Source organism: Empidonax traillii, unplaced genomic scaffold, assembly GCF_003031625.1.
Source record: "Empidonax traillii isolate 1590-97213 ecotype Southwest subspecies unplaced genomic scaffold, ASM303162v1 scaffold863:size338993, whole genome shotgun sequence".
Lineage (NCBI taxonomy): Eukaryota > Metazoa > Chordata > Aves > Passeriformes > Tyrannidae > Empidonax > Empidonax traillii.
Window position 1 is genome coordinate 251,439 of NW_020956056.1, and position 10,154 is coordinate 261,592.

Consider the following 10,154-nt stretch of genomic DNA (forward strand, 5'->3'; position numbering starts at 1 on the left):
GACCCAGCCCAGTGCCCTCAGCTGCTCCTCACACCCTTCCCCAGCTCCCTGTCCCTCCTTTGGACACTCCAACACCAGGACTCGAGGTGAGGCCGCCCCAGGTCAGGGCAGGGCGGGACAATCCCCTCCCTGGCCCGGCTGGCGATGCTGGGCCTGATGCCCCCCAGGACAGGGTGGCCCTTTGGGCTGCCAGGACACTCTGCTGACTCAGCTCCAACTTGCCACCAACCAGGACCTCCAGATCCTTCTCTCCAGCCTCCCATTCCCCAGCCTGTCCATGCACCCAGGGCTGCCTCGTCCCAGGGGCAGAATCCAGCACTTGAGCACCTTAAACTTCCCATGGCTGGGGATTGCCCAGCCCTCAGGTTTGTCAAGATCTCTCTGAACAACATCTCTACCTTCGAGGGAGTCAGCAGCTCCTCCCAGCTCAGTGTCGTCACCAAACACAATCAATCTGCCTTCCAGTGCCACATCCAGGCCCTTCAGGAAGGAGCTGTAGAGCACTGACCCTGAAACAGAGCCTTCTGGACACAGCCCCTGTTACCATTTAGGGACGGGGAGAGCAGAAAAGCCTCTCAGAGCAGTTTGTAGCTGAGGGGAGCTGCTCTCATCTCCAGGCTCTGGAGATGATTTTCATACAGCACTCAGAGGAACTTCTGTGCCAGTGGGTCATTGTGTCTTGTACACCCTGACCCGTTCGCTGTCTGCTTGTGAAGTGAAAATGGGTTGGTTGGTTTGGTTGGTTGGGTTGGTTTTTAGTTGGTGTTTGGGTTGTTTAGGTTGGTTGGGTTGTTTTTTGGTTGGTGCTTGGGTTGTTTAGGTTGGTTGGGTTGGTTTTTTGGTTGGTGCTTAGGTTGTTTAGGTTGGTTGGGTTGGTTTTTGGTTGGTGTTTGGGTTGTTTCACGTTGAGGAGAGGCTGTGACCTGCGTGTGTCAGCAGATGGTTCAGTTCCCACTGGCTGTGCTCGCTGCTGTCAGGCAGGGATAGGCTGTGTGGGGTGGATTAGACACCCTTCAGATCCATATCTTCCCATTCTTGAGCACTAAGATTAGCAGAGGGGACGACAATCTTAGATTATTTGCTTGTATCTTGGGTAGAATCTCAGGCTTGTGCTTGGTCTGTTCATCGTAAATCATTTTCCTTCTTTCTTACTCCACTTTGAACCGAAGTCTTTCAAGATCTTTTAGATGTTACAGAGTCTTAATCTGATTCTTGCTTGGTCCAAGAGACATTTGCTTTTTGGGTTAAATGCTCTGTTGTGGGTTTTTTTTTTTCAATATAACTATTTAGAGGTTAAGAGCAGAATCTTTAAAGAATCCAGACAGGGAATGGCAAGGAGAAGGTTCCAAAGCGTGCCCCAGGAGAGCAGCAAACCTGGATACCTGTGCACATCAACTTACTGTCACATGGAAAGATGTGACAAACCACACTCTCTGGTTTAAGATTCCCTTTTGGGGTTGAGGAAAATCAGCTCAGAAGAATCTCTTGAGCTCTTTGGGCTGGACTGCTGGGAAGGGAATGCCCAAGGCAGTGTGTGCCTGTTCTCTCTCCTCAGGGATGTGCTCATAGCCATGAAGTTCCTGGGGGATAGGAGGTTTCATCCATTTGAATGTTCACCAGGTGGTACTGGAGAACTTGCAGGTTTCTTTGGAGAGGAGTGGAAGGATTTCTTTATTTATCGATGAATACTGATCAAAAAACACCGGAGAAATTCCAGCTAGAAGGGTGTGCTTTTTGTGACAAATGGGAAACAAATAATAGCAGTAGATGTGCTGTGATCTGAATTCCACTGCACATCATTTTCTCCAGCCCCCCTAAAACCCAGCTGAGTTCTGGAGATTTATAAGTGCATTTCTTTACATTTCTTACCCCCATTCTCAGGGTTTGTAAAATTTCGGTGTAATCGAGAACACAACGAAGTCTGAAAAAAAAAAAACCCAAAAAAACACACAAAACTGGCAGACTGAAACCTGTCAGTTAAAGTGGCTTTTGGAGGTTCTCACAGATGAAAAATGATATTTTCTGCTGTGAGCTGCAGATCAAAATCAGCCGGAGTTCACCGCTAACAAGTTTCTAGGTAAAAGTTGTTGATTACAGAAAGAGAGAAACAGATTTTTTTTTTCTTTTTTTTTTTTTAAAGCACAGGAAGTCGCTGTGTGGGTGTCAGTGATTGGGTTATAAGTAAAAATTCAATGCTGTGGCGCTTTGATCGTGGGACCCGGTGCTCTTGCCCCACCCTTACCACTTCCTTTGAGAGCAGCCCCATGCATTCCACATTGTGGTTACAGCAGCACTGTTAACCAGCGGCACAAACCACTACTGACAAGCATCTGACACACCACTCTCCATGCTCTGGACTCCTCCTGCAGTTCCTGAAGGAAGTCACTCTTGCATCCAGGGAGGGACAGCAGCGCTTGAACCCCTCCCCACACAGCAGGTCGTGCCCCCTGCCTTGTTGCTGCGGTGAGGATGGGGAGGAGGGCAGTGCTGGTGCCACCTTCCCTGCATCCCTTCAGGCAGCAGAATTCCCTGTGGATTCCTGCTGCAAGGTCAAGGGCACGTGAGCCAGCTCCCAGCTGGCTGGGGCACCCCGAAAGTTGTAGGACCCAGGCGGTTCCTGCTGATGCTTTGCATCGTCCTGGGCTTTACCAACTGGTCCTGACCATTCCTGTCACCCTCTTTGGTTTCCTCCAGGGGTGACTCAGGGGACAGAGAGGTGGTTGAATGCTGGTGCATTCACTGCTTATCCACCCCTCAGTGTTCCTGCAGGAATTACTGTTGGTGTCACCAGGCAATCCAAACCAGTCCCTCCATCCTTGATCTTGCTCAGCTCATGGTGCTCCAGGTGCACGTGGCTGACAGTGACACTTTCTGCCATCAGCAAGTTCTGGGCATGAACCTGAGTCTGCCTTAATCTCCATTCCAGGAGTGAGGGATGAAAGTACCCAAATTTGGGCATGCCTGGAGAACTCTGGAATAGGTTTGAAATCACTTCCCTGTGCAGAGGAATGTGCCCCCCCTCCCAAAGACTCCAATTGGCACCATCTGCTTTCCCAGGACACTCTCCTGTGCTGCAGGAACACATTTAGCTATGTTGTAATTCATATTAAATTACATTTTATATATTAGTGACTGATAGAGGTGGTGGATATTGTATTAATAGTGAACTTCTTCAGTGCCAATGCACTTCAAAAATTCAGTTTTTCTTTAAATAGCAGAAAAATAGAGTGCAACTTGGGCTGTGTAGAATCACAGAATGGTTTGGGTTGGAAGGGACCTTAAAGCTCATCTTGTTCCAATCCCTGCCATGAGCCCAGTTTGCTCCAGGTTGTCCAAGCAGACTTTGAACACTTCCAGGGATGGGGAATCCACAGATTTAAAGGAATAACGTGTTGAATTCAACCCACCTAGGAAAGAAACCAGTGGAGTTATTGAGCTGCTGGTTGAAATACAGGTATTAAAATAAATGATACCGGGAAATTATTATCCCAGATGGGCACGGGGAGTTTATCAAAGAGCTTTGTGATCCATTAATTCTGTAGCTCTGGTGTGGGGTGGCATTTTCTAGGCTGGCATTTCAGAGGTCAGTGGTTAACACCTCTTGTTGAAACCTCTTGGGTTAAGGGCTTCAGTTCTGTTCTCACAGGGTTTTCATTGCTGCTTGTGGGTTTTGAAATGTCAAAATATTGGAAAAAGAGGACAGAGCAGGGGACAAAAGCCTTGCCTCGGATTGGGAAGATGGATTTTAATCCCCCTGGTGGGCCTGGCTTGTGTGGAACTCAAAGGTTTGCACGGAATATTTTAATGTGAGTGACTAGAAATGGTTACAAAATACTGGCAGGGGGTGTTATTGATGATAAATTTAACCCTCCAGGGTGGTAGGGTTCAGTGTTTTACCAAACCACAAATGGCAAAACTGCAAGATGTGTTTTGCTGCCCCACCTACAAAGGCAGAAGAGGCTGATTGAAGCAAAATCTGACTAAACAAATCCTGTGTTTTTTTTTCATCTTGCCAGCTGGCAGGTAAAGAGAAACAATACCTGAACCTGTTGGTGACTTAAAAAAAAAAAAAAAATGAAAAGAGGGCAGGGCTTTGAGATTTTAACAGGTTTTCAGGATCTTCATATTGTGTTTATTGCTGTGCTGGGTGCTGTAGCCCATCATCTGCAGAAACACTGATTCCCTAGGCTGGGTGAGGATCTTTCTTCACAAGTGTGGTGGCAGGAGGTTGTTGTCAGCCCCAAAGGAGCTGGAAATGCAAGAAAAATCACCCAGCCAAGGCCCAGAGCAGCTTTTTGTTGCCTTGATGTGGTGCAGGGGAAGTTTTGGAGAGATTTGCCCACTCAAAGATTCACAAAAGAGAATATTCTGAGGTCACTTTGACCTCCCAGGTGGTCCCACATCTGCACACATAATCCAGGGCTGCCCAACTAGAAGTTTTGGGGCTAGATTCACTTTTTGGGGGTGTCTTTTGCACCCCTTGAACTATTTTGGGAGCCTCTGGTGCATCCCCAGCCCGGGGCAGTGCAGGCAGCTCAGGGCAGGCAATGTTTGTGCAGCCTGTTCTGCTGCTCTTCCTTTGTATTTGATGCTTCCTCCTCCCTCATGTCAACCCATAAATATAGTCCTTTTTTTTTTTTTTTGGTATGTGTCACTTCTCTAAATTTAAGGCATTTTATGGTTTGGCTGTTTTTTACAATTTTAGACTTCTTTTTCCTCTGCACTCTCGGTGCACGTTGGCCTCGTATTGACAGTTTTCAGTGAGAAAACAGCTCAGATCTTTGCCAGTCTTTGAGCTGGGCGCAGAAACGGGCTTTAACAACCTGTCCTCAGTGTCTCAGATCAAAAAATTAATTTGTTCAGCATCTTGCTTAAAGAAACCCTGCAAGCCAAAGCCTTCGGTGCATTTCTTGTGTGCATTTACCTGGCTCAGTTCTTGAAAGCAAACGATGCCTCTGCTCTCTGTTCCTGGTGAGCTCACAGGGGCTGTTGGGGTGTTGATTTCTGCGTGGCACCACGCACCTACTTCCTTAGAACCTCCTGAGCACCCCCAGTTCGATTCACAAGCACCACAGGGCCTGTTTACCTTTGGGGTTTTCTTTCCCCCCTCTCCTCCATCTGCAGCCGAGAGTGACAAAATCAGCCTCGAGGTTGTTGTGAGTGACAGGAAAAGCTCTTTTATTTTTTCGTGCCTTCTCGAAGCCCTGGCAGTTGAATTCGAGCACAGCCACCCCCTTGTTGTGGAGGGTGAATGACTCATGGGTGGAGCACCTGCCCGGCCACAAACCCAAAATTCCATTCACGCTTTGATTCTCTTGTTTGTGCTGGTGGCTCCCGGTGAAGGTGTTGCAGCAGTGATGGCTGGAGGAGGCTCTTCAGGAGCTGGTTCAGGGCAGATTGTTGGGCTGAACGATGTCTCAGCTCTCAGGGGGTTGGTGGAATGTCAGAATATTTCTCTCGATGGGTTTTTGGGGGGTTATGGGTGAGCTCGAGGGGCAAACTTTGCAGATACGGAGCGAAAACAGTTTCGAGGAGGGGTTTGCAAGGAAAAATCCTCCCTTCTGTTACTGTTGGGATTTTGTGCAGAGAAGATTATCACCAAACAGCTGAGTTGGAAATACAGCCCCTGTTGGAGCCAAATAATTCAGAGTATTCTGTAGAACATTGGGTTTGATTTAACCAACCTTCAGGCGCAGTTTGAAAACTAATAATCCATTTTTCTCTAATTTCGTGAAGGTTTTGCTCTGCATCAGGGAACAGTTTAACAGGATGGTGAAAACATGCTGAGTGAGTTAGGAATGACATGTAAATTGGATGAAGTGCCAAGAGTGTGCTGGGAGGCACCTTCCACTCTGCAAATCCAGAGTAACTCCTGCCCTGCCATGTGAGGGACAGGCGTGGAAACCCTGGGATTGTTTGGTCAGGTGTAATCACAGGTGTGGACTTCACTCACACTGTCATTCCTTATCCTCTGCAGCACAACCCTGACTTCTCAGAGAGTATTTTCCAGTTAAGAAAGTTTCCTGGAAGGTTTAAAGTCGTGCCATCTCAGCCCTGCCCTGTTTGGAACGATCCAGGCTTCAAAGACAGGGAAAATGCTGCTTCTCCTCACTCAGCAAGACCCTCCCCTGAGCAGAAAGCTCAGCCCTGCACTGAAAAACAGAACATTGAGAGAACTATCAATATTTCACTTCATTTATCAACATCTTGTAACGCAGTGAGACAACATTTGTGTTTTATTTGCCTTGAAATATTAGATGTAAACCCTCCAAACCGGAGTTTGCTGCGGGGCATGAAGTGAGATGAACCCTTTTTCTGGGTGGAGTTCACTCCAAGTAGCAGCACTTGCTGTGGTGAAGCATTTTTGTTCATCAGCTCTTTTTGCTGAAGTGAGTCCTCGGTGTGTGGTTTGGGTGCACCACTTGGGTAACTGCTGAAACTGCTGTGGTTTCAGAGCCAGGACCTGTTTTGCTTTTTTTTTATTCTGAATTTTTTTTTTTCCCCCCCTGAAACTATTAGCAGGAAAAAAAAAAATCAAATGAGGGTTACAAGCGTTTGCCTGCCCTTTCGTGCTGCCGGGCCTCAAAATGGTAAAAATACAACATTTTCCAGCAGATGGAAGGTTGGTGCAATCTCACTGACTACCAAGAGGGTAGTTTGCAGGGTTAGAATTCTTACCAGTGGCCCTCAGTTCAGCTGGTGCCTTTTTTTTTTGATGTGGGTTGGGTATTTTTGCTTCACATTATAAAAATGCACACTTGGTGTAAACCAGCAGAGATGCCAGAGAGATAGTTCTGGGGGCGTTATTACTAATTTGTGGTTAATAAATGAGTAAATTGGAACTCCTAACTGAACCAAACCAACTCCTGCCAGGCCTCAAACCCGGTTTTTTTGCAGAAAACAAACTGTAATAACGACCCAAGAGCGGGGGTGAAAGAGGGATTTGGAGTTGGGAGTTGGATTCTGTCAGGAAGGGGAGAGTTAACCCAGGTTCTTGTTGATAAATCCCTTATTAGAGTGAGGCATCACTGAATGGTTTTGGTAGCAGAAGGTTTAACCCCCCCAAAAAAAGGCAGCTTAAAATGGGTCAGGTTTGCCTCTGTCTCTCCAAATTTTGGGGGTTTGGGGCAATACAGGGTGGAGGAAAGGAGGGGAAATTTTCTCGCTGGTAAATGGCAATAGAGGAAGGAAGGAAAGGAAATGTGGAGCTTGAATTAGAAATGCAGATAATTTGATTCTCTTGCAGTTCTCCAAGGCCAGCTTGGACAGGGCTTGGAGCAACAACCTGGTCTGGTGGAAGTCATGGCAGGGGATTGGAACTGGGGGGAGCTTTGAGGTCCCTTCCAACCCAACCCAGCCCAATCCATGACTGGTAGGAAAAGCTGGTTGGGATGAAGGGGGGTCTGTGCTTGTGAGGAGAGCAAATGTTGCTGGAATTTCCTCTCTGCTGCGTCATTTGCTTCCAGAAAAGACAAATCACTGGCATGACCTGCCCCTCTTTAGGAGCCCCACGTGTGGGTGCTGCCGTGGGGATCCACATATCCCTGTGAGCCAGGGTGGAGCACGTGCTGGACCGTGGAAAATTGTCCTGGGGGGAGCTTTGAGAGGTGTCCTTTATCCTCCAGCCTCAAGGCAGCTGAACCAGTGGGGTTTCTAGCAACCATTTCCCAAACCTCCTGGACATGGAGATGAAATCAATAAGTTCCCTGGGCAGTCTGGAGTATCCTTGAGTTTTCAAAATATTGTGGATTGTCTGATGTGAATCTCTCTTGGTCCAATCTGAATCCATTTGGCTTTTCCCTGATGGAAGATTTGCCTCCAGGACTATGATCAGGTTCCCCTTGAACACTCTCAGGACTAAACAAATCCATTTCTATCTCCTGCTGCACGTGTCCTGTTCTCCATGTCTGTGTATTTGTTCAGCTGGGAATTCCTTGCTTGCCACTTTTCCCTGCAGCCTGTGTTGCATCCACATCTGACATTGTCACTGCACTGCTGAGAATCTGCACAATCCCTTCAGTTCCTGCAAACCTGCTGCCTGCAGTTCCTGGGAAACCTGATTCCTTCAGCTCTCTGTACTCCTGATTCCTTCAGCTCCCTGTGCTCCTGATTCCCTCAGCTCCCTGTGCTCCTGATTCCTTCAGCTCCCTGTGCTCCTGATTCCCTCAGCTCCCTGTGCTCCTGATTCCCTCTGCTCCCTGTGTTCCTCATCCCTTCAGCTCCCTGTGCTCCTGATTCCTTCCATTCCCTGCACTCCTGATCCATTCCCTGAACTCCTGATCCATTCCCTGCACTTCTGATTCCTCAGCTCCCCGTACTCCTGATCCCTGCCATTCCCTGTTCCTGCTGATTTTTGGGAACAGCTCCCAGCTGAGTGCAGGGGAGGATGGACTTTGGGCTGGCCCCGGGGCAGGACAGGCTGGGCTGGGATTCAGTGGCAGCTGCTGGATGGGGGATCAATTCAGTCCATGTTTTCTGCTCTCCTTCTCTTTGATAAAATGAGAATTTCTACAAATCTGAGCAAATTTTCTGAAGTTCAGGAACTTAAAAGTGCCTTAAAAAATCCCAGACTGCCAAGCACCCACTCTGAAATGTGGGGGTTGAGCTTTCCTGGTGGGAATACACTCTGAGATTCCTGTTAATTATAGTTCCAAGAATTGGACATCTCAATAAACAGGTGATCACTTTAATGCAAATAATGTCAGTGATTCAGGTTGTTACACAGGAAAGTGTAAATGTTTGTTTTAAGAGTATTTGTAGATTTTCCTTTATCAAGTACACATTGTAATCAAGAGTGTTCATCCAGGGAGTATTTTCCCTAGAAATTGGGTGTGTACTTGTCAGGAGAAACATTTTTTTTTTTTAATTATTTTTAAGATATTTAAAAAAAAAAAAGCCAACACATTTATCTGTTTGGTTATTTGACCTCACACAACAGTACTTTTGGCAAGGGGAACTAAAAAATGAACCCCATTAACAAAGAAAAACACACAAACATTATTATGTTCCACAATAATTCCTGTGATTTCATTTGTGGTTGGGGTGGAATGGAAGAACAAGCAGTCACCTACAAGAGGTGTGGTGATCACAAGGCGATTTCTTAATCAGTCTCTTTTTTTTCCTTGTGCAAAAGTGGTGGTAGAAGGATAAACCAGCCCCAGGGAAAAAAAAAAAAGGGGAATGCAGGCATTCTGTAAAGTCACTGCTAAATTACCACTTAATCCTATTTATCTGTCTTTAGTGATACAGATTTTTACCTATTTTGCCTTTTATGGAATCCCAACCTTAAACTTGAAATACCTGTAATCCTGGAAAATCAGAAAGTCACACTTGGCAAATTCTTCCCGCCAAATGCCCTTCAACATTGGGTTTTATCCTTTGGTATTAATATTTCGGCGTGTGTGACACAATAAACCCCCTTTAAACAAAACTTGATTTGCACTGAGCAATGAAAACCATGACATTTGGGTGAATTTTCCCCCAGGGGAGGATGGATGATGCTAAATTATGTCAGCACACTTTCTCCTATTTCAGGCCTTTGCATTATCCATGGTAAGTAACTTCTCTTTTTCTCCTTTTCTTTGTTTTTTTTTTTTTGTTTGTTTGTTTGTTTGTTTTGTTTTGTTTCTCCTAACCTTTCCAGGTAAAAGCACTCCTGTCAGCCACCTTGGGCCTGCAGATTTCCCCAAGCCCCACGATCCATTCCAGCCGTTCGGGGCTGACACCACTGACCCCTTTCAAAGTAAAAAGGGCTTTGGGGACCCATTTAGTGGAAAAGATCCATTTGCTCCCTCCTCTTCGAGTAAAACTCCTAAAGACTCTTCCTTGGGGTTTGCAGACTTCAGCTCTGTAAGTTAAGTTCCTTGTCTCAGCAAACCACTTTCCTGCTCTGCTTGCAGCCAAATCTGTTGGTTTTTTTTGTTGTTTTTGTTTTGTTTTGTTTTGTTTCACCTGCAAACCTCCTGTTCCCCTGGCTTCTGTCTCTCCCTCCCTTCACGCTGTCCTCATTGGTTTTGTATTAATATTTCTGTAATAAAAAGGCGTTCTTTCAATAAAAAGAGGAGTTTTTTTCGTACTAAATCGCCAAGGAAATTGCATTTTAAATTATTTTCTAGCCCGGCGTGCCTTTGCTCTCGAACTCTCTCCTGTAGCAG

General features: G+C 46.4%; 1 protein-coding gene across 3 annotated transcripts in view; it reads left to right on the plus strand.

The window, feature by feature from the left end:
• Positions 1–9,980, plus strand: part of EPS15L1 (epidermal growth factor receptor pathway substrate 15 like 1) — a 33,102-nt gene extending 23,122 nt beyond the window's left edge. For all 3 annotated transcript variants that reach the window (XM_027902348.1, XM_027902350.1, XM_027902351.1), the window contains one exon: positions 9,644–9,980. In XM_027902348.1, coding sequence (XP_027758149.1) covers positions 9,644–9,858 — 215 coding nt within the window. In that variant the 3' untranslated portion in view covers positions 9,859–9,980. The remainder of the gene's footprint in view (positions 1–9,643) is intronic.
• The last annotated feature ends 174 nt before the right edge of the window (positions 9,981–10,154 follow it).